General features: G+C 41.8%; 2 protein-coding genes across 14 annotated transcripts in view; both read right to left on the bottom strand.

The window, feature by feature from the left end:
- BIRC6 (baculoviral IAP repeat containing 6) overlaps positions 1-5,783 on the bottom strand; it is a 177,128-nt gene extending 171,345 nt beyond the window's left edge. For 5 of the 13 annotated variants that reach the window (XM_030499959.1, XM_030499965.1, XM_030499961.1 and 2 more), the window contains exon 1: positions 5,409-5,782. In XM_030499959.1, the coding sequence (XP_030355819.1) occupies positions 5,409-5,661 (253 nt within the window). In that variant the 5' untranslated portion in view covers positions 5,662-5,782. Of the gene's footprint in view, positions 1-5,408 lie in introns of all 13 variants that reach the window. The other 8 variants (XM_030499967.1, XM_030499970.1, XM_030499962.1 and 5 more) reach the window with 3 other exon arrangements.
- Positions 5,784-8,575: 2,792 nt separating this feature from the next.
- On the bottom strand, positions 8,576-24,541 carry YIPF4 (Yip1 domain family member 4). The gene is made up of 6 exons (XM_030499484.1): positions 24,261-24,541; positions 20,611-20,764; positions 17,363-17,534; positions 15,008-15,085; positions 13,005-13,118; positions 8,576-10,606 (listed from the first exon to the last, which is right to left on the bottom strand). The coding sequence occupies exons 1-6, from the start codon at positions 24,343-24,345 to the stop codon at positions 10,469-10,471; spliced, it is 741 nt and encodes a 246-aa protein (XP_030355344.1). The 5' UTR covers positions 24,346-24,541; the 3' UTR covers positions 8,576-10,468.
- Positions 24,542-24,948: the final 407 nt, after the last annotated feature.

Here is a 24,948-nt window from a genome sequence, read left to right as displayed (position 1 = left end):
GGGTTTTCCCTGAGGATTCTTCCTATCAGTAAGAAATATCTTAACCACCTGTGAGATGCAATAGGGCAGGAAGTCAAAGTTCAAATCCCTGACGTAGAGCACAGTAATTCTTCTTTGGATCAGTAAGAAGCATTTAAAGGCACATCTTCCTGCAGAAGACCTTTTTCCAAGTGCATGTGTGCAGAGGGCTAGGAATTTTTCTGGTTCTCTAATGTCAAAGTGTTCTGCAACCTTTATTAATACAGTGATACTGTTGCCATGAATCCATCAGTCCAGATATGAATAATCTGTCTATAAAATGAAAAATGTGCTATCTTGCCTGGCAACATAACATATGCCTGCATTGCTGCCTGTTGTTACTTCTGGATGCCTGCAATAAACATAGTAATGCAAACGCCCCTTTAAAGGCATGTGGAAAGAAGAGATCTCTATTTTCACTCTCTTTTAGCTTCTGCAGAAGATAATCCAGATGTGCTTCCACAGAGCCTGGAAATATCAATTAACAGCATCTTGACAGTCTGGCAAGATTCCTAGCAAGTAAGAAGGGGGTATTGGCCATACTCTGATGAAGCTGGCAGATAAATGCAGCGCACAGCGGTCTAGAATCTTTACTGGTATAAAACACTGAACTCAAATCTAACAGCTCGCCTATTCTGTTTTTTCAAATGCTTAAGGCTCTTCATGAATGACCTTAAGATCACATAAGTCAATGGAATGGTGTCTTTGAGAAGCATTTCACCCAGATTAGCATTGTCATCCAAGCATACTCACAGGCCAGGTGGGCTGCAGCAGATCACTAGTATCTAACAACACTCCTCATGCAATGAGAAAATAAGCAAAGAGAAAATTCTGTATTAATAGCAATAGCCTTCTTTATTAATATTTTTGTCTCATAATCGAACAATTTGTAATAAGAGCCAAGCGGATGAAGAAACTTGCCCCAATTTTGAGGCATGAAGGTGACAACTTGAGCACTATTACCAGAGTGAGCTTGAAACAGTTGAAACTGCTGCTGGTGTCGTCAAATAATTCAAGCCTAGAACTGGATGGCAGAGCATTCCAACAGTTTCTCCTCAGAGATGCTAAGAAGAGTACACTTCCTCTATGACTTCTAAGCTGCAAAAGAGAATCTTTTCTTCTTGTTTTGCCTCCTGCACACCATGGAAAGGACTCAAAAAGGATCAGAAATTGATATCCTTGATAGGTTTCCAATGCTCCAGAATTCAAAGTAAGCCATTTGAAGACAAATGACTTCCAAAAAGGGAACACTGACAAACAGACAATGGTGTTGAACTTGCTGGCACAGGTGAGCCTTCTGGGCTTGGATGTATTTCCTTCTAAATTCTTCTGTTGGAGTAACAGCAGTTGAGTGATAATCCAGACTGTTTCCCCTCCAGGAACTGGTACATATGTACAGTGAAGAGGTCCTTCTCTGCATGGATTCAGAAGTCTGTATTTCGATTACTCTTAGGGCCTGCATAGCAATTTAGAAGGCCTTAGCTGTGAAACACTGTGCATTTTAGCAAATGAGGCTCTGAAGCTATCACTATGTCAAATCAACCTAAGAAAACCTACAGAAGCACTAAAGATGGTCACTATCTATCTGACAGTACATTTTCACTTTTTATTGTGTTCCTGGCAAAGTTTCTCTGGGAATTCATACAGTCATAGACTGGTTTGAGTTGGAAAGGACCTTAAATACCATCTAGTTCCAAGCCCGCTGCCATGGGCAGGGACATCTTCCACTAGACCAGGTTGCTCCAAGCCCCGTCCAACCCGGCCTTGAACACTGCCAGGAATGGGGCAGCCAGAGCTTCTCTGGGCAACCCGTGCCAGTGTCTCACCAAGATAATTCTGGAAATTTGCTTTGAATCCTTCGGTTGGTTTTTTTTTTTTGTTTGTTTGTTTGCTTGACTGGCTTTTTTGTTTCATTTTCAGGTTTATGTTGGGTTTGGGGGTTGTTTATTTGTTGTTTGGTGGGTTGAGTTTTTTTGAGGTATTGTATTTGGAGATTGATCACTCATCCATGCTCATTGGCTACCAGTGTTCAACTTGAAACTGAAAGCACATAAATAAAACTGAAAGCACACAAATATTTAAATGCCTAAAGAGGAAAATTAAGTATTTTACAGACTTGCACGACAGATTCAAAACTAGTCCTGACTAACCACTACTAGCAAAAAACACAGGAATGCATAATATCCAGTAATCGCAAGAACTGTCCTTGCTCTCCCAGTCTGGCTCTCTGAAATGCACAGTGTACAGGCGACAGCCTTGCTAGAATAAAAAGGACAACCTTGTGACCAGATAAGACAAAGATTAATATTAAACGATCACCTGATCTTCCCCTTACCAGTGCTCTTATTCACTGCCATGCTCTGGACTGTTGCAAATGATCACCTGGCCCTCCTGAACAGGCCTACAGTGCCCATACGGGAAACAAATTAAAGATGATCACACACTTTCAAGAAAGAGATCTGATGAAGATCCACTGTGGTATACTGACAATCATAATCCTCACTGGATTCCTACAGTTTGGGCTCAGAAGAACAACCCCTGGATCAGCACATACATCAGACCAATGACGTTCACATGAGAAACTGAAGCACAAAGACAAAGGACCACATCTTAATGTTTGGACCTGATCTATAACTGAACTGCCTTTTGGCTGTGAATCTTTTTTGTCTTGCTCTTTTACACACCAAAGACAGCAATCTGCATTCACATTCTAACCAAGGCAGCCTCCGCTGCTCTACCAGATTCAGTATTCCACAGGTTCAATCTTTTCACCGAGAGTGAGCTCAGAGCTTAATGTATTGCCACAGTGAACTGTGATAGAAAATAAAAGCAAGACTGAGGCTTCATGATATTTCCTTTTCTTCGCCCCTCCCTTGATGGGGATCCTTTTTCTTGCTCCACTTTCTAGAAAGAAGTGCCGACTATGTTGTTTTTCCTTGGGTAATGAGCAACAGCATTTCTGTCCAACGCAAATCTTTTGGCAGGGCAAAAGACCTGCAGCACCACTACCAAGGAGGACAAGCAGTCTAGTCTCCCAAGAGAAGCAGTTTTAATTCCTAGGATCTCTATTTTTAGTTATAGCACCAGAAGTCCCTGAAGCAACAATATCCTTTGACCTGTCATTTATGGCAGGGGAGGGAGCAGGGACACAGTTTGCCTACAGGTCTGAGTGTCCAACTAGTACTATCCTACATTAAAAAAGCTCACGCTGTACAGATCAGGCAGACACCAGAGAACAGTTGAATTCCCTCTTCCTCCTCTTCCCAAAGAAGGGCTGAAGAGGGAGAGAACAAGAGCAAAGACGGTTGCTAACAGACCCAGCAGACACCAGCTGCTGAGATGAGCCACATTTCTGACAGGCATGCTGGTCTGAATCTGTAAGGAAATTCATTTAAAGTTTCTTCAGACTAAACTAAGGTTATTCTCCCCCCCCAACGTAATCATCAGCTACACTGCGCAGGTAAAATTTGGGTAGATTGCAAGCGATTCTGTTGTTTCATATGAGGAGGAGTAGAATCCATCTTTCACAGTCATGCTGTCACAGAGAAGACTGACACTAGAGGAAGTATACATGACTGAAAGTACGTAACAGAAGCAAAGCAATATGTTATTTTTAAATAGTTACTATCTAGGGGAGAATTTCCATTAGCATTTCAAATACTAAATCAAATCTCTTGCAAGGATTCTATCACAGAAAAGTGTAAAACAACAGCTTAAGCTTTGATTTACAGTTCACTTTTTCTCTTCATAAGAATTAAACATCTTGTACACGGGCAACCAATTACAAATTCAGGCCTTGATTTATGTCCTACTCATCCACAACTTAAAAACAATTCTCAAATGCTGGCAACAGTGTGAAGAAAACTAAGAAATTAAGTTACTAATAAAAAAAGCACTTCAGGAGATAGCATTATAGAAGAAAGGGAATTATAGAAGCAGAGTGCTCTGAAGAAAGCAGGAAGCACCACAAAGGAGCCTCATTTTCAACACAAGCGATCAACACCAAAAGCAGCCAACACCTTCTCAGTAATTCCACAAACTTTTTCTTTATTGCCCCAAACACTTCACCTTCACACTTTACAATGTACTGACTTTAACTTATGAAAGGAAATCAGCAATTTGTGTCCTGCTGTCTTCAGTTTGACATTGTAATACAGTCAGAGGTTTTCAAGGTGAAAGCATACAGACTACCTAGACTACGGCACTGCCGTACAATTCTTGGCATTACTACACCACGTTCAGGTGGCAAACATCAACCTTTCACTACCACCACTCAGCACAGCTTGATCTTATTAACAACACACAACTGTAAAGGACAACGTGAACATGTAAACACACAACTAGTAAAAGCGTATCTTTCTATGCCAAAGGCTGGTCTCGCAACACACCAAAAATAACCCTACACCCTCACCCCCACGATATTCTGACAAGGACCACAGTTTAAGAACCACTAATGAACAAGGAACAAAAGGTGTTCATGGCACATGGACCTTTTTCCACACAGCTAGTTTGTTAGCAGTGTAAAAACACTAATGGGCAACAAGGAAAGTTGCTTCACAGTTATGGAGATGCCACAGTCTTGGCTCTTACAAAGTCAGTGGGTAATCACGACTCCTTAACATAGCAGCAGAGATATTGTAACTAGCACCAGAGACTAGTGCAGACACTCAGCAACCTGAAAAATTATGCAAATCTATATAAAAACGTACTACCAAATAACTTTATGAAGAATTCTAATTTTCAATAATCCTGAGCTGTAAAACAAGTAACACTTTTAATTTTGTATTAACGCTATTAAGTGTTAATTAAGTGTTAAAGGCATACTTTAAAGAAATATGCCATTTTAGCAAGCCTAGATTAAGGCTCAATAAATAAATTCCTACAGTATCATGTATCAATAAGAACTAGAACTATGCCTGTCATGAATAACATGCTGCTTCTAATCTTTGGAAGATTCAATGTTATGTCATCCATAAGAACACCTGAAAAAATAAAATACAAAACACAGCCCTCAACATCAGCCTTCCATCCCCATTTCATCTTTCAGTAACCACGCCAATACATTCTGCAGAAGACAAACGCCTCTCTGCTGCCTACACGAGTCTCTCTGCCCCGAAGAGTCGGAACGGTTCAGGCTTGAAAAGCGACACGGGGTGAACAAGAGCCGGGGCACCCCCGGCACCGCGGGCCCGAGCCGAGCCCGGCCTCCCGGCGCGGAAGCCCCTCGCCCGCCGCGACACCTGCGTCCAGGCGAGCCCCGGCCGCCTCCCCCACAGCTCCGCCGCGCCGCGATCGTGCCCTGCAGCCGCCCCGGGGGTGCCGCGCTCCGCTCCCCCCGCCGCCGGTCCGCGGCAGAGGGGCCGGGCAGGCCGCCCGGGCCCTGCGCTCACCGTTCAGCGCCGACGCCTGCAGCGTGGCCCCCGAGGTGCCGTCGATGACTTTGATGGCGCCGCGGGCGGTCACGGCCAGAATGGCGTTGAGCGCCGGGTGGTAGCACAGGCTGCAGAGACCGTCGGCGTCGCAGCGCAGGCAGCCGTCCCGCAGCAGCAGCCACTCGCAGGAGCCCGGCCCGGCCGACACCGGCCCGGGCCCGGCCCCAGCCGGCGCCGCCGCCGCCGAAGAGCAGGAGGCCGCCGCAGCCATCTTCCGGGCCGCTGCCGCCGCCGCCGCCGCCGCCCTCAGGACAAGAGGCCCGCGGGGAGCCGCTCACTGACAGTCCCTGGAGCCGCCGCCGCCGCCAGTCACCATCCGGGTCCGGGGAGAGGGGGAAAGGGAGAGCGCCAGCGTGAACGGGAAGTGACACAACCGCGCCGGATGCGGAACCAACCGCCGGCCCCGCACGGCGGGGAGCGAGCCGCCGCTCGCCACGGAGAGGGGCGGGGACAGGGGGAGGGGCGGGGCGGCCCCCTCAGCCTCCGCCACCTTCCTGCGCGCGCGCGGCCTCAGGCAGGGCACGCTCCTCCGTGGTGCGCGCGCGCGGGGCGCGGGGGGGCCGCGTCTTGGCTCCAGGGCGGTGGGAGCGGTTCCCTGAGGGAGCCGGCGGGCTGCTCCGGCCCCTCCGGGCGTTCGGCGCGGTCACTCGGGACCGGGCTCCTCCCCGGCCCCCGCCGCTGCCGTGTCAGAAACTCTGTCGGAAGCGGGCGAGCGCGGTTGCCGCCTCCCGCCTCGGGGGACCGGGAGCGGGGCTTCTCACAGGCTGGTTCTGGGGCTGGTTTTCTTTCTGCGCTCCCAGAGCGGTGCGACAGCCCCTGCTTAGGCTGCTTCCAGCTCTGGTACAGAGTGAAAGAATCCAAGCGCCAGCCTGCTACCGCTTCCTTTCGGAATAAGTTTGGTACACACACGTGTAGGCGTTCCAGGAGCATTTCCCACCCGCGTCCCGCCCCCAAAGTAGGGATGGAGTCATTGTACCCAGGAAAGCATTTTGTTCTGAAGCAGGATTCACTAAGCTTCAAAAATGACAAAAGTATAGTAATACCTTCTGTATTTCGCTGAGGCTTTTCCCCCACTGGAATAGCAATGCAGCTTGTACAGCCAAACCTACCCATTGGTATTATTTTATCTAAGTGACCTGCCCTACTAAAATACTAGACAAAGTTTTTAGGCTGCTGATGGTCTTAAATATATTGACGTTTCAAATGTAATGTGGCTTCCTAAAGGAGAGTATTTTTATTAGAAGGACCCATGTTAGCACAGGCTGCTGCAGCAGGAAAATAATTGAAGAAATACCATGTCTAAGGGGAAAATAAAAGAACAAACCGACATGGGTATACCACCAGCCTTACCAAAATTGTCCTGAGAGCAGAATAAGGAGCTTTCAAGCTTGCTTCACTACTTCAAGTGAAACATTAAAGACCAGTAAGGGTAGTGACAAAATTTAAAGCAGATCTCTAGCTCTATGTTGTCTCCAAAGCAATTGATTTCACATAGTTTTCAAGTAGGTATAATTTTTCTGACAAATGATGGAGTATGTCTGATGGGTAGAAGAGAGACGGCGGCAAGTTCACGTGTACATGTCTAGCTGCTCTATCCAGAAGATGGTCCAAAGAGCATGCCTCAAAGGTATGATACCCATGTCTCTTCCTTGAAATGAGGTGTTGCATCTTGGAACAGGAACTTTGTGCTAGATGGATGTGCTCTATGTTTCCAGTTTTGAGACAAATTGATACCAAATTAGTATTTCACTGAATATAGACACTTGGACATAGACAGGGCTACAAGGATTCTTAAACTAGAGTTTTACTGTGTACAGAGGTTACAATTCTAAAGATAAGGAAGGCATGCAACAAAAGAACCAGATGTCTTCTCTCATGAAGAATTTAGGCTTCCTCCTGTTGGCAAGGCCTGAGAAATAGGTAAAGAGCTGCAAAAGAAAACTCGAGGAGCCTCTCAGGGTCATAAATTAGACCAAACAAGAACAAGTAGTTAATTGGAAAGACTAAACACATTCCAATGTCCTTAGCTAATGGATTTCCGTAAAAGCATAAAATGAGTAAGGGTCTTTCTTTCTCCCCAAATGACCATCATGACCCCCAGAGAATTCACAGTGCCAGAACCTCAGCCTTATCTGCCCAATTGCCTTATGTGTGAGTAACAAGAATTGGGTGGGCATGTTGTGGAATTATAATGAATATGTATATAATGAAGATACATACGCTGTAAACTGTCTCTTCTCGATGTGCATGGAGAGCAGAGCGATCCCCCATGCAGCCCGGGGATGCCATAATAAAGCAATGTCGGCTTTCTAACCTGTCATTCTGGTTGGAGAGTCTATTTCCCAGATTTCAGTGACAACATGAGTACTGTATCTATTATCATAAATATTTATCGCCTCAAAGCTTGAGATTGATGACATGAATAGGAATATAGATGTCAATTCAGTAAATATAAATGAGCTTCATACATTCTGTAAACAAGTTTAATTCAAAATTTTTATAAAATACAGCTTTTATTTACACACATACCTCATCTAAAAATATGAGTTTGTTGAATGCAAAGTTATTACAAACTATCAGAACCATTTGAGAGCTGTTTGTACATACTTCTTGCACAGCATATGCAAAAGGTGACCCTACAGAGACTAAGATTAAAAGGTGCAAATCTGCAATTGCGTACAAAATCTGTACTATGTTAAGTGCATATCTACATTGCATATTACACGTGCCAAGTCTGTGGAAAGGAACAGTTAAAATTGCAACTATAAATTTCATAGAACATTACTATAGAGGAAAATAAGATACTTGGAAATGGAGATTAAATAGAACATTCCTGCATCCTTTGAATATTCGTAGTCATTTCAGATGCACAGGACCCATTATGGACATCGAATAGAACAGCTATGCAAAGAGGAACTAAGCTTAAAGCTCTCTGACAGCCTAGTAACCTAAACGTGTCCTTGCCCTTCACGTTTGTGGGGATGTTTAGTAAACCAGTATTCACAGACAGGGTCTGGGTTGAATCTTCTAATACTAGTTGGATATTCCTGTTAAAAAAAGAAATGGAAGTCATGAAAGTAGAGATAAGACCAGATTATCACGCAAGATTCCAGAGCTAACATGCCTTTTTTTTTTTTTTTCCCTGTTTTTTTTTAAGAATGTGGTACGGATGCTCACGAACACTTGCAGGTAAGAACTAAGCTGGTGGTATAATTGGTCTAGTACAAATCTGCAGTAATTCCACCAGAACTTCTGCAGAAGTCAAAAATGAGGTGAAAAGACCATCTCTCTTCCAGTTTTTCTCCTTTAATGTATTACAAGCTAGAGTATGATGTTACAATTTATGGCCAGCACCAACTTTTAAATAGGTCTGTTTGAAACCAACACAAGCATCAGCCAGAAAAGCAGACTGCATAAGCTAAAGGTCTGTGGTAGATCTGGAATTTAAATATATATTCCACATCAGTAATGAGTAGTAAAAATAAATTACTAAAATGGCAAGTTACACAGTCTAAAAATCTGAAAACCTACAGTTCTGGTAAGGAAATATGTCCATTAGGGATCAGACAGCCCTTGCTATTACCTTGTCATGGCTCATTTTTATTTGAAGCACACCAAAAAAAAAAAAAAAAAAACCAACCCAAAAACAGGATGGGGAATGCTTTTTTTCCTGTTACCAAAACTAAATACTAAGAAACTTAAAATCTATTTGGCAATGCTAAATACTGAAGATTGCAAATACCTAAGTTAGTACCATGCAAAGTGAACTTCAGTGGACTTCCCTTGTGAAGAAACATTACCATAAGGACCATTACATAAGCAATCAACACAGTACACAGGAAATATTGAACATGTCACCACGTTATTACATAATTTGGATAGTCAAAATTAGCAAGACTGTAATTGTTACCAAGGCTGTCGTTCTGCCTTGTTTAGTGGAGGGAGAATCTGCCCTTACAAATCTTTTCTATTTCTCTTTACAAGGGATTAATAGTACTGGGGAAAGAAAAAAAACCAAACACAAAGCCAACAAAACCAAACCATGGATGCGTGTTAAGTACCATGCTATCAAAAGCAAGACAGAGCAAGATCTTGTAAAACATAGTTAGGGAAGCATTATTTTTATTTTGTCATCATAAAATAACATTGTTTAAAGATCACACAAATTTGATAGATCATCTTTTTTTTCCTGCAACATTAAGCCATCTCTACAGTTGGGAAAGGTGGTCACCTGTTTCTCTGTAAATTTATACTTTTAAGTAAAATAATTTGATTCTCTAAAGATGCATTTCAATTTATCATGTCGCACAGTAAATATCTTGCTCCTTTGGTCAGAGATAGTAAATGAAGACTTCAAATACTTGTATCTTCAATTTTTAAAAACCCAATATACATCCTTAACCAAGGAGTATTTACGCTACACACAAGCCATAGATACAAAATACACAGTATATACATGTTTTGAAAACAAATTGGAATTTATAAAAACTCAACAGCCAAATCAAAGTAATTGAGGCACTAAATTAAAAGTAGTATCTTCATGTCTTGATTATACAGACTATTCTGTGAACAATCAGGACCGTTTCATAAATATATATTATCTACAGAACTTGCTGTGCCAAAAAAGCCAGCTGTGTTTAAGCTCAAAAGAAAAATTGCACTTTGAGATCATTACCGTTAACTTCTCATTTTTCTCCTCGAATATAGTAATCTGGTCTTAGTGCTTTTGGCACAGGTATCGAGTTGTGGTTTTGCTACACTTTTTTATAAAACACAAGGTTCTTTTATTTTGTTCATTAAAATCTGAAGAGTCTTAAACAAACCTAGAACTTTGATACAAATCTATATAGCTACAATTGCTTCATTAAATAATATACACAAATATGCTCTTCGATCTTAAAACATCTTGACAACTGGATACAAAACAGTCACTTGTATTATCTCCAGCCTCCTTAATCTTACGCGTTATCAGTCTGCAAGTGAATAAAATACGGTTTCTGGCCACATCTTGTACTAGATCACACCCCGGTGTACAAGGACAGAAAATAAATGTATAATAAAAAGATTGGATAAATTAGAAGGGGTTTCTTGGTCTTGAATTCTTCTCCAACTAGTAATGATGCAGCACTGTATGCAGCCCAAAAGACTCCAAACAACTGAAAAAGAAGATGAACAGTCTTAGCTGACACCACAAGAATATCTTGCCAAATAACAAGATAAAAATCAGTTCTTCTCTCAATATAGTTAAAAAGAAAAAAGAACCCCCCCCAAAAAAATTGGAGAGGGGAAGAGAGGAAGAACTCCACAAAGAAAATACTGTGCATTTTAATTCAAGTTTAGAGAAATATTTCACAAATAGGTACATTATTTTCATTTCGGACATTTCTACTAAAGTGAGCAGCTAAGGATCTACAATAAATTTTCCCTAATGCAAGACATACAGATACCACAAAGCGAGCCGTAAGATTACATACACCCAGTTTGAAACTTCTCTGGACTAATAACTTTCCTTTCTACCTTGATTGTCCCCAGCTATTAACTCCTTACACTCTTTAAGAGTTACTATACTTGACTTCCTGCTACAATATATACCAGAGGGTTAAATCACCATTTTTTATTTTAGGATTTGTCTGGCTTGTAACCTTTCATTTAATTGTTTTGCCCCCACCTCAAGGTAACTGAACCTCACATTCCTGTTCAAGTGCAGTGAGAAGCCTGCCAAAATACAAGTTGTATGAAAACATATTTATGTTTCATATATGAAAACAACATATAGTTGTATGAAAAACTATATTGCTTACGAAGTTAAGAAAGAACCAGTTTAAAAGACTGGTAGAAAGAAACATTAACTATGAATATCCACTATGTTATATGAAGTTAGCATAAAAAAAAAAACCAACCCCAAAAAAATCTTGAGGTCAGTGAACTTGACTCAAAGCTCAAACTCACAAGGTTATAGCAAAAAGTAATCGGACATTATCTTCTAGCAGCGCCTCAAATCTTAATAAAAAAGGAAAAATACTTAAAATTGGGTGGCATGAAAGAACACTGTAGTCTTCTGCAAAACACAAGACCAAAGAGGGCAGGCATAATAGGAGCCCAGGAAAGAGCTTCTGCCACAGTTCTGTCAGAGAAGCTGAAGCCCCTTGAGGGATGATGTGGCCTGTTCAACTGCCATCAAAAAAACAAAACCCAAAAAATTGCATGTGATCGCATATCTCCATTTTTGCCGCCTAACCCAGGCCTGCAGAGCTGAACGAGAAGACTAATCAATATCATGACTGAATTCCCTAAGATACGTTAGGAAAATTGCAGCAATTAAAACAATCGAGGCACATGAGTAGTTTACTTTGTGGATTGCAACTGGTAAAGAGCTGATTGGCATTTTGCTATTTCACTGTAAGCTCCCCAACTTTCGGACTGTGAAACATTTCCCCAAGCACAGAGCTCTCCTGCCATAACAAGTAGTGCTTGTCACAGTACAGGTAGTTTTGGCCATATGAGGCTTGTCCTCCATTTTCGCACTAATGATCTAATGATGCAAAAAGATTTGCCCTGCAGTTAACATAAAGCTGCTAGTAGGAATCAAGTAACAGAGGTTTCATTAAAATATATTTATTTTCAAGTTATATATCAGTTAACTGGCAAGTTAATGATTTGCTTTCTGACTCTATCACTTAATAGTAATGGCAAGTTATCAAGTCACAAACACAGCAATTGTTACTTATCATACACTTCAGATGTACTTCAAGTATACTGTTTACCACCAAGCTAAAAGGACAGAAAGCAATCAAATCAGTAGAACAAGAACTCAAAAAGCATACAGCTTATCTAGTAACAGAATTTTCTCAGTCAACCTTTCCAAAAGTTCAGCCATCACTTCAAAGGCTACCTAAAAGGGTTTTAAGCAGTGCTGGAAGTGTTCAGGAACATTACGTAGCACAGGGATCTGTCAGGGAACACTGCTAGTTTCACAAAAGGTGCCCAACAGCAGGTGGCATCATGCAAGTTATTCTTGCTTTGTGCCTTACATTCCACATCTGTAAAATCAGAACAATACCAACCTTCGCCGCAAAGGTTATCGAGAGCTTTGTACTGCTACCACTATGGGAAGGTCTCAGAACAATGACTAACGTCATACTCATGCTGCAGTAGCTAAAAATAAACTGGATGATGGGGGGAGGGACAGAACAGCTTATTTTCATACTCTTCATTCTGAGGTTTAATTATGCATCCTCTTCTCAAAATGATAATCCTATTTATTTTTAATGCAACTAGTAGAGCACAGCAAAATCCTTAAACAGCAGTTAGCTGATAACAACAGGTGTTGTTATAGCAACAGCATTGTAATGCCCAAGTATTCACACATTTAAAGCAGAGTTTGCTTAGCAGTCGTGTCCACCACGCTAGCCAAAAGGATCACAGAGCTCATGCTTTAGTTCGGAATATTCTGACACATCATTCTGTTGTCCTGAATAGGTTAAGACTTGAAGCGTTAGGAAAGTGAGTTAAAAATAGCCATAAACAATTCTCCATAAATTATACTGAACTTACTTTTATTAGGGTAGAAACAACTTCAAATGATCCAACCACCAAAAGTACAGGTGCTATGACAATGAGGGGAAGTAGGGAGTATCCTATCACACCAAGAACTTGGCCATAAGCAACCTGAAATTTTCAAGCACATAAAAACAAGCTTTGTAGCACTCAATCTCTGTCACCAGGCCCGATTTGATCTCGTTATAACAGTATGAATAGCAATAATGATGTGTTATGTATTCATGAAATTTCAGCTAAAGGAAGCTTGCTAGTTTGAAACCTGGTTTTCTATGCGACCCTCTAGAATTTCATAATCAATCATTCAGTTCTCTTAGACATATGTTGTTTTGGTGTGGTTTTTTTCCTTAAAAAAACCAAACCCACTGTAAATGACAATTTTGTCACTTCCGAAGGAAGTATTTACACCAGTTAAAATACATCATTCCACCCACCCCTCACATTTTCATGTTCTGCCTTCAGTGGTTCTCAACTGCCACTCTCCATGGAGTGTACATATGATACTCAGGAGCACACCCCTAGAACAGACCTCTCAGCTGTAGTCCTGCCTATGACAAGCAGGAAAGACACAAGTTTTCTGCATTAATATACTCACACCCATTACATACAAATATATAAAGTACATGAAGGCTTTTGGCATCAGTGGAAGACCTAGAACTTGATCCCTTCAAGGCACAAAAATCTTCTGATTGCCAGTTTAAATTTATTATGACTATCTTAAACAGATTTGTTCAAAGTATTTCCATACCTGGTTTTAGCTTCATGGGGATTATAATGTCTGGTTTTACCCTACTATGGTTTGAAATCTTGCTGGGCCCAGCTAGGCTTCTTGGATTTAACAAGAAAAATAGTAGTGAGACAAGTGGCCATCTTGCAAGTGATCTCTTGTGGCTGTTGATCCTTCCCAGTACAGACGTATACTTTCTCCCCAGCTTATAGGTTCTGATAATTTCATTTTGAGCCACAAACCAGAATGATTTAAGGGCATCTGGATTATGCTAGTATGCAGAAAACCATGCAATCACATTTCTAAAAGCTTTTTCTTTCAAAACAGTGTTCACACAAGAAGACTCTATTAATTATGATTAAAAGGAAAATTTAAAAAGATGAAAGCAAATGTAAATGATGTAGGAAGTTTGCAACACTAGTTCATCATTAATGCAATATGCATAGTAAAAAAATCAAAATCAAGTACCACTGAATATTTAGTACTTCATGACACAGTTCAAGGCATTTTATGCTGCAGAGCCATTTTAAGAAGTTTCTAACCTCCTGACTGTTCCACCATAGCAGTCTGAGGGCCTTGCTGCAAGTCATTTCTTGTTGTTTACAACTGAATCACTTAGTGACTCAATTCGTAAACAGCTCAAGCAGCTACTTCAACCCTGCTGGTGCAAGCAGCTGGAGGGAGGGATGTAGGCCTGAACTTCAATTGGGTCTGCAGTTGAAGAACATGCACTGACTTTCATTCTTTAATGGGTCTGAACTGCATCAGGCCAAGGATGAAAACAAACACTGGTAGGTGCTCTACCCACAAGGACATTATACAACTGCTGCTAGCCCCATTTAAAATAAAAAAAAATAAAAATTAAAAAGTTTAAACAAAGGACAGTGCAAAAGCAGTACAAAGGACAGTGCAAAAGCAGCGCAAAGGAGGAGAAAGGGTCCCATGCAGCTCAGTGACCAAAAAATTGAAAACACTTGTCCCTCAAGAATGGACTTCAGTCCTGGATCACAGACATCTGTTCACATTTCTGAGATTCACAGTACAAATTTCCAGATTGTTTGTCACATCCAGCAAGCCATCATCCACTGCACAGGAAGATTAGCTGACCATCTCTGTAGTTTCAATTTAGATGTTATGTTCACCAACTGCATCCATTCTTAGCTGGCTATAAGGTCCAAAGCCAAGCACCAAGAAAACCCAATTACTACTGAAAAGCGTAGCCAAGAGACTTTACATTACCTCCCTCTATGTCCTTTTGCATACAGGTACTTACTTCTCCTCCAAGAACCCTGGCCAGTAAAAAAATTGTCAAGGATCCAAATATCCAAATAGTTATAATCCAAGAAACAACCTTAGGAAATAAAGGACAATTAATTTATATTAATAATTTTCACTGTGAGAAAATAAATTCATTTCTATTAATCACTTTTACCGCAATCAAGGATTTTATTATGCAAAACTGAACTCTGAATGGCAGCAAGAATAGTTTTACTTAGTATCACAACAGAACTTGAGAATAAAATTCAGAGGTTGCATTTACAGAATCACATTAATGGTAGGTTTGGTGAACATGGAATGCACATGCAATGTGTCTTGTAAATCCTGTAATACTGTAGCAGATTTAGGAAGAATTTAGTAAAAACCAAAGCTAAGACCACCCCAGCTAAATGTCTTCACACTGCACCTATTACAAAATGTGGGCTCAGGCAGTTTTTAAAAGTCAGCCCAACCAATACAAGGCATTGGACTTCTGCTGCTTTCATCCATGAAGACACTACTTTATTCTTTACTCAAACTGAGAATGCCTAGAAGTCAGACTTTAGCTCTCAGCAAAACTTGATCATTACAACTTAATGCAGCCCCAGACTCCTGGCACAAAGCCTGTCATCATTTTTTCTTGCTTCTTTCATTGCTCTGGTCTCAAACTGAAGAAAAAAAAAAAATTAAAATCATTCTCTGGCTTAACAGAGCCTTCAAAGTGACTTGGCTATTCTTGGAGTCGAGCCACTGGGAGGACTAGAAGTGAAGCTGTCGCTTTTGAAATACCTTTTTAGAAGGAAATGACAGCATCAGTCCAGTCTCTTTATTTCCAAATGTACAATGGACTTACAAATGACTTTATTTTTAAGTCAGTACTCAATTCAATATATTGCTTAATTAAAAGTTCCAATTCACTGAAGAATCAAATAGGGGAAAAAAAACCCAAAACCAACCAACCAACCAACAAGAAAAAACCCACAAATAAAAATCACAGCACCACTTAAACACAAACAAAACCAAACAACACAGCTGTATGCTATTTGTGAAAATAGCACATGGCCTCCTTTTACTTCCTGCTTTCCTTCACAGTCTAAGAGGACCAGATTAGTCTTAGAGCAGGAATGCTCCACTCTCCCCAGCTTACAGCCCACCATCCAGTTCATCTAGCCTAGCTGCTGTCAGCCATGCTGTTGCTAGCTACCAGCTTTCCCTCCTCACACATATACAGCGCTCTCACACCAGTATAGTAAATCCACCATTCCTAAGAAACATTAAACCTACTGTTCACACACAGTAGGTACACAAAGTGCAGAAGGTAGTTTATCTGTCATTGGATCAAGGAATGGTCCTTGTTTTGCCTAGGAGACAGCTAAGTGGTCCACCCAGAAGACTGAATAATACAGTGGTTTAGCCTACTCTCTTTGAGCCTCACAGGAACAAGATACTGAGAGTGAAGTCTTCGTCAGCATTTGCTACACCATATGGAAGCCAGAGGTTGCAATAGGAAAGATTTTATCTCACCATTCACAAAAATCCTTGTATAAGCCACATTCTGCTACATTACATATGGCTTACTGCTATACTACGTTATATTTAAACCAATTGTAACTACACATACGGTCAAAAAGATTTCTGAAGCAGGATCACCTAGGCTCATGTTTAAATTCCAACTAGATATGATACCACTTCTCTATTTCAAGCTGAATATAAAAACTAAACAGTTTTTATATTCAGAAAAAAAACTAACAGTGTTTATGGAGGCCAATGAAATCTGCACGATGCTGCTGAATAGCTATTCACCCTGGATTTCAAAAGGAATTATGGAAAAAGTCTATTGACCACTGGAAAGTTATTTGATTGTAATTGAGCAGGGAGGACAAAATAGCAAATGGCACTAATGGAGATTAAATATACCAGATAACAGCAGTGATACAATATGAATTAAACTAGTAGCTTTATTTGTCAGGAAATTAAAATTCATTACATCCAACCACATGTTCTTCAGTAATATTTTTTAGTAATAAAAAGCATATTAACAAAAGGTCACAATTAAAATTGAACGATTCACTAATATGACTATAAACCCATTAGTATCAATCTGTTCCCTCTAGAAACCACATCTTTTCTTTGTTCTACTGTATAAAAGCAACCTTGACATTTCACCACAATTAACTTACCCGTGGGCCATTTAATACATTTCTGACTGCTGTCTTTCTACATATTAACTTGAGAATCAGCATTTGAAATGCCCTGCGTTAGTATGTGAAGAAAAAAAAAAGTTTCTACCTACATAAGAATGCAAATTGCTTAGCAGTCATATCCCTAAATTTAGTTTAGATTTCCTTTTGGGTAGAAGGCTTATACCTACCTTAAATTGTCCATATAATGAAATCATTGAGAAGAAGAGGACAACTGCCAGAGGACCCCAGAAGTCTGGATTGTCTCTCACTACCTGCCTATTAAACCCAAGAGATGGCATAGGCATCAACACACATCGAATTTTGTAGTAAATATCCTTCAGATCGATGTCGAGTTCTTCCCTGAAATTGTCAAGTAAAAGAGTGTTACTATACAGCACAGTAATGAAACAGGGCAGGAAAAAAGTAAGTGCAGGAGCAAAATGGCAGGTTTATGAGGCAAGTCTCCTCTCACCAATAAGGCTTTTTGAAGCCATGGCTAGCAACAGAGCAGTTTGCCCACAACAAAGCAACACCATACCTTCACCCCGCATTCAGGAACTGGTGTGACAGTTAGATATATTTAATTGTTTAATACTCAGTTACATGATTGAGAATAGAAAACACATGCAACATACCCTAACAATCTACAATAAGACAGTAGATCTATTTTCTGACATGCAGGAACACATGACGCATTCATACCATTGCAGCTACTTAGAAGCCAGACATGCACATGCAAAAGTAGGATGTTTGTGTACTCCTATGCTGAGCAGTTTGCCACAAGCACACTTGTTATGGAAATATTTTCTTTCAAATTCTACATGAAAGAATACCTTTATGTTCACTAGTCCTAAACCATTCAAAACACATGAGGTAAAAACAATTCTTTTAAATGAAATGGGGTTTAACTTCCTTCAACAACAGTAGTTTTCAGCCGACCAGTTTATGCCAGTTGTTTCATTACTGGCTTGTTTCCAATATGGGTAAAAATAAATGAAAGCAAATTAAGCTATCAATAAATTCTATCAACAGATCTTGCTCTTCTCTAACTGCCTTCTTCACACCCTGCTGCAAACTATCTGTAAGCAGCTACAAATTGACCAGAAGACTCTTCTGCACAGGAGATTCTTAACTGGTACATCTTGCCCCAACTGTCCTAGCAGAACGGGAAGGAATAAGACTTGCCAAGTAAAGCGCAATTCCACTTCTTTTAAGTTTATGCATGGAACCTTAAGACAGAACTGTACACTAAGGTTTTCCTTATACAGTCACAACCAAGGAGCAATGAAGAGTTCCAAGAGGCTTCTGGCAGACATGCCTCTGCTCTATACTTAAGAGCACAGTAGAGAAAAGTGTGGAATCATATCCTAAGTCAGTTTATGAAAGTTTTATACAAGGCTTTGATTTATGGCTTTTTCCTCAGAAAAGCTGAAGTGAGAAATAAACACAAAGACATGATTCACCACAATTTCTCTTTAATTAAGTACTGCTCATTGAGTCTCTCAAGGCGATTTCAGGATTGCTATTACTGAAGGTATTTCAGAATTCATATTATTAACCTGTGACTAAATAACAAAAATTGTTAACACATCCCTGAATCTAAGGAGTAGACTGGAAGCATCTATTTTCCTCCATTTATCTGAACAGGATGTAGCATCCCTATATTTTACTCTGAAGACTGTGCAAATATTTCCTGTCTGCAAATATTTTTTTGTCATTGCCTAGGGCACGTTCTGACAATTTCTCATGTGAACAGACTGTCTTTGCATGAAGCTGACAGCTACCTCACCCAAGAAGTGATGGATGCTGTAACAAGAAACAAGTCTCTGGGGTAAGACTGCCCAACGAGAAAGAAAAAGAACCCAACTCTTCCTCTATTGAACAAAATCCTTGCATGGTATCACCACATGGGTTAACTTCCTTTAACTGGCTGCTAGTCTTTAAATCCATAGCAGGATTCAGGTTACAAGGCTTCATCACGGCACATGTTCTGGGAATAATCAGAACTGCATAAAAACTGCTATGTGACAGTCAGAGTAAGGTCTTCTCTGTTGGGATGAATATATTCACCCTGTGTCATAAACTGATCATGTCCCTGACATGTTCTCCTCACTTCCAGCAATCAGCAGGTTAGAACACCTGCCACAGAATGATTGAGGCTGGAAGAGACCACCAGAGGTCACCTAGTCCAACCTCATGCTCAAGCAAGGTCACCTGGAGCACACTACTTAGGATTGTGTCCAGACAGCTCTTCAATATCTCCAGAGAAGGAGACTCCACAGCCTCTCTGGGCAACCTACTGCATTGCTCACTCACCCTCGCAGTAAAGAAGTTCTTCCTCATGTTCAGGTGGAACTTGCGGGGTTTTACTTTATGGCCATTGCCTCTCTTCTGGCCGCATCCTCCTGACACCCTAGCTGTCTTTGAATCACAAACCTTGGCTTTTGTGGTATAAAAAGTTACGCAAAAGAAAAAATGCATATGTTGAAACCTCAGTGCTCCATTCTGTTTCTTAAATAAAAGTTAAAGCTTTACAGAACAGACTTATTCACACAAGGAGCTACTTCTGCATGCTTTAAAGGACTTCTCAAGTAGCAGTGTCATTAGTAAGCTCTCCATACATCTGTTCTCTCCCAATGCTCTCATTTGAGTTCTCCAGAGTACCCTCCTGCTCACTCCATTTTTTAAAAACACCATTATCTTTAATTCACACAGGAAAACAGAGACTCTGCGAATGAAGTTGCTTAGATGCAGAACAAGGACTGAGTCTCGGGCTGCCTAACCCATGGTGTGGTAATCTTAAGACACAAACTTTCTTCAGTTAGCCACATTTCTGTGAATGCAACAAGGGATGCAGAGATTTTCAGTTTTAAGGACGTTTTTGTCCTTCAACACTAGCACCCTTTTAATCTAGCTGTCTATTATAAGACAGCATCAAAGATAATAAAGTTTGTGCTACCTTGCTTCTAATATCCCTTCTGTACTAAGTACAATTCACAATGCTTTTACTTCAGAGTAGCTAACAGAATTTACTTACTTAACATGAAACCTTCCACAGGATTGTCTTAGACTTTGATTTTTGGACAGCATTAAGAAACTCACAACATCACACAAAAGACAAAGAATACAATCTGATTTTTTGAATCGTTACAAGATCAATAGATAAGAGCAGAAAATCCAGAGAAGTTTTATAGAGATGAGTGAAACTGGCTTTTACTTGTTCCTTCCTCCCCAGCAGTGATTAACAAGCCTCTCTTTTACACTAAAAATAAAACCTATAATGAGAAACAATGTTTTCATTCCTGCACACTAAGTAATATGTCAAACAGAATTCTCGTGACAGCAGAAGGCTGTGGGACAATTTGAGAGGCTACAAGTTGTTTGTTTTTCTTACACAGCTAATAAGGAGAGATATAAAAAAATAATTATGACATACAGAAGTGGCTTGTTATCTTCTGGGTCATCATCTTCCACTTCCAGAAGCCAGCCATACCCCCTCTGTCTTAGGAATGTAGTTGCAGAAGATTCTTTGATGAATTCTCCTCCAAGATTTAGCTTTACATCTGGAGTTGTTATGGAGCCACTAAGATCTTGGAGAAAAAGGGGGAGAAAGATATACCATTTTATGACTTGCCAAAAGCCGTTTGATTTCAAAAGTACTGGGAGGCAAACAACAGACATACAAAGCTAAATGTGCTGCTCATCATCACCGTGAAATATTCAAAGTTATAAAATAAAATTCTATTTTAACAGATACATAATTCTAAAGGGTACTTCTGGTTTTAATACAATTGTAACAATGTTGGTCTAGGACTCAAATTACCATGTTTTAGCTTCCAGATGGAACTCTTGTTCTGATGACACAGTGTTACGGTATGACAGAAAAGGCTTTGATTTGTGTTTTATCATTAAGAATTTAAAGGCATAAAAGGAGTTAACTAATGAAAGTCTCGTCACACTGAGTTGGGGATTATTTAACTTTTTTTTTTTTGCTAATCATACTACACCCCATTTGGAGCCTGTTTCTGCACAGTGGCATTGTTTGAGCCAAAACCATTCTCTGCTTTGATGTTCAATTTGTCATGAAAGGAAAATATTTGTAGATGTTTTCATTTTTAGCCTGCCCTTTAATACAGCTGAAAATGTCAAAAAAAGAATACTATCAGCGATCCCGCGGCTCCAGCCAGTAAGATGAGATACAAGGAGTTCTCTTCAATGTATTACGACCTTGCTCTGCCACAGTACCAAACAAAACAAAAAGGACGATTTCTGTATGTTCTGGCTGTGTTGAAGTCACCAATAAATATTGATTTTATTAACTCACTACGTTCAGTTATATATATATGAAAAATACAAAATAACAACTGAAAATATACTAAGCAACTTGAAAAGAGATAAGATATAGAAGAGGGAGATAATTATTCCTTTAGAAAATCATGGATTTCCATTTGCTAAAAAGGAAAAATCCTAACACAAACAAAAAATTTTTTTTGTACAAACCTTACTACAAGTATATTGAGACACGAAATAATCTCTTCTCATTCAACACCTTTTCACTTCACCAAAGAAAAACTTATTTTGTGTTTCTATTGTTGTGTGTGTTCTTCACACAAACAAGCTCCTGGGCATTAATTTCCCCAAACAGCCAGTTATAGCAAATATTTCTGAAACACACACTCACAGAGGCAAGTCAGGCCATATTTGTAAATTATACTTGCAACATCTTCTATCAAAATACAACCCAGTTTTATAGAAGAAAAATGTGTACAAAGACAGAACCTCACACCGTCTTCAGCCAGCATGTCATGAGTGTTCACTGATCGCTCGGTATCACAATCAACTTAGCAGAATTCTCCTTCCCAATCAGCTTGCTAGGCCACTCAAGCTTAAATTTAAGCTTCTCCATAAATGCTTTTCAATCACTTCATAATCATGACAGTTAATAAGCCACCGCTTTGATTCCAGGCACACCATCTGTGCTGGATCTTTGTAAAGATCACCATAACTTAGAGGAGGAATTTTTCTTTGCTGCTGTCAATATCAGCACACATGCACTGTTCTCACCAGACCCAAGCAAAGCTGCCTTCTGATGTTTACACAGGGAGGAAAAAAGACAAACGTATTCTTAATGCCTGGGTGTCAAGGTAGAGAAAGCCCCAGGAGTTTCTTATTATCACTGGAACCCTTTTGTCATTTAAAAATATTTGTTTATGCTACAACATAACACCTCTGCAAGGTGAGGTTCTTGCTACTCTGTGCACAAATGTGGCTGCCAAAACAAGCCAATGTAACAGCCCAGCCAGCCACTTACTTCTCCTTGCTCAGTGACCGCTGACAATCCATCCTGAGGTGGGGAAACCTCTACACAAGTCTTATTTACCATGACTCCTTTTAGCAGTTGATGACTGGTGGATGCCTACAACCACACTTTTTAATCATGAAACCTATTAACATGATCTTAAGTCTATTTTGCAAGACATCTCAGGTGGGACGTATGGCTGCAGAAACCAAGCGAGAAAAAGTCCACCACCTCCTCTTTATAGCACAGACTGCTCCGCATGAGGTGGTTAACAACAGACCAACCAAGTGCTGAAGAATGTGCCAAGAATTGATGGTTCCACTGCTCACTCGCACAAGTTATGGCACTTCACTGTTACTGTCTCAAGCAGAACACCACCAAAGCGAAACTGAGGTACCTCCCATGCCTCATTTCAACCAGGCATTGTGGTAAACCAGCTTTCAAGACATTCTTTGCTCTCAGTTTTGAAAAAGAGTACAAGAGACAAAAAATCCCCACATCAGACCATCTGTTCTTCGTACCGTATCTGCCCACTTAGTCGAGAACACCTCTCCAGCATTCCTTCCCCTCAAACAGCTCCCACCATACAGAAATAAGACAGGAAAATAAAACAGCTTACTCTTTTTTTTTTTTTAATGGATCAAGATTTAGGAAACAAATAGGAATTAGAATGCGACATGCAGTGCTTTAATTTAGAAATACCAAGCTGTTGAACTTTTCTTATGTTTTTCTTTGTTGGGGTAGGTCTGTGCAGCACTTTACAGAACAGGCAGATCACGCCTTGCTTGTGTTCATAAAGAACACAGAGCCGACTCCAACTGGACATATCCTACAGGAAAGGTGGTTGTATTGATTGGGTTCAGCATTGCTCAATAAATACTTCCAGAGAATCCAGAGAGTTTCCATTCAGATGGATCCTTTTTCAGAACAAGGCAACGAACAAAAAAACCCAAACAAAACCCTACAGCCGAGACTGTACCTGTTGATTAGTATCCCTTGCCAGGGACTGGGAAGTTCACCAAAGAACGCGTGTTCTATGGCAGTTTTTCCACTTCAGCAATTCTTTTCCAGGGTGGGGCACATGAGTCAGGATTTACATTATTCCCTACCCCCTCCACAATTTCAACAGTAATTAAATACACACATAAAGTAGAATACTTGTTGTTTAAATGGACAGAGCCCAAAAGATCATTCCCCATCAAAATGTTAGCACAATGTCGACTCTTGTATGTTCATTTTCACAGTCTTGAGGCAGATCTTCATGGCATGCTAGAACACCACAGCTATTTGTGCAGCAGTGAGGCAGCAGCCCACACTTCACTCCTGAACTATGTGCAGGGCTTCTTCCCCCTACAGCCCCATTCCTGCGCTGAAATGAGACACGCCGTGGAGCCTTTGGCTCAGCATTACAGCAAACGTGACCACACAGTACTACCTTCAACAGACAAAAACCGGCGCCTCCAGCAACGTGGGGAAGATTAGCGGCCGGTGACAGCGCTTGTCACGGCTGTACCAGGTCGCCGGGCACAACCTCGATTACGGCTCTGGGAGAACTCGAGGAACCGAGCGGCGCGGCCGGCCCTGGAGCCACGGCCCGAGGGCAGCGGCCACCGCCGCCACCTCAACCACCCCGCTCCGCCTCCAGCCACGCCACCAAGCCCGGCGGCGGGGGAGGGGGCCAGGCAGGTACCTCCTGCCTCAGCGGCACCGAAGCCTCCGCTCCCCCAGCCCCGGCCGAGCCGTTCCCTCGGGAAAACGAGCGGCCCCAGCCACGGCCCCGCGCTCACCTTCGGCGTCTGCCGAGGAGACAAAGGTGAAGTCCCCGTTGCTGGGCGCGTAGAGCGGCGGCTGCTGAGGGCCTGGGGGCTGCATCTCCCCGCCCTCCGCGGGGGCTGCGGGGCCGGTGGGGGCAGCGAGAGGCGAGCGGGCGCCGCGGCCTGGGCCCTGGCGGGTGGCTCCTGCGGCAGCGGCCGGCACCCAACGGCACAGCGCAGCCGCCTCACACGGCAACAACAACCGACACCGCCCCTCCCATTGGCTGCTTGCAACGCGAGCCGTGATTGGCGGCTGCGCGGCCACTGCTGAGTGGCCCCCCGGCTCTGTCTCGGGGAGTGAGGTCATTCGACTCCGGTATAAAGCTCCTCCTGATTAGATGAGGCATGACCCGGGCGGTGGGAGGGGCGAGGCGGGCATGGTGTCGCGGGGCTGGCGGTGCCGCATGTCCTGACCAGCGGCCGCCGGGGCCCTGCGGACGGCTCCGTACCCTTTCCCGTCCCTTTCCTTTTACGGCTCCTTGTCCCCTCTTCCCACACCTGCTGCCGTGAGCACCCCTTGGTAGCGCCCTGTGCTCCTGGCGTGGGTGAGCAGCAGGTACCGGGGCGGTAGGGCCCATGAGCGTTGCGCCGGAGGGCAGCCCGGGAGGTGCCCCACGTTCATCCTCCCGCTAGTGCCGCTCATGGAGGGCCGGCTGGCAGG

This window comes from Strigops habroptila, chromosome 10 (genome assembly GCF_004027225.2).
Source record: "Strigops habroptila isolate Jane chromosome 10, bStrHab1.2.pri, whole genome shotgun sequence".
In the NCBI taxonomy this organism is placed as follows: Eukaryota; Metazoa; Chordata; class Aves; order Psittaciformes; family Psittacidae; genus Strigops; species Strigops habroptila.
Note: the sequence above shows the minus strand (reverse complement) of the source record. Positions and strands in the feature narration are given on the sequence as shown.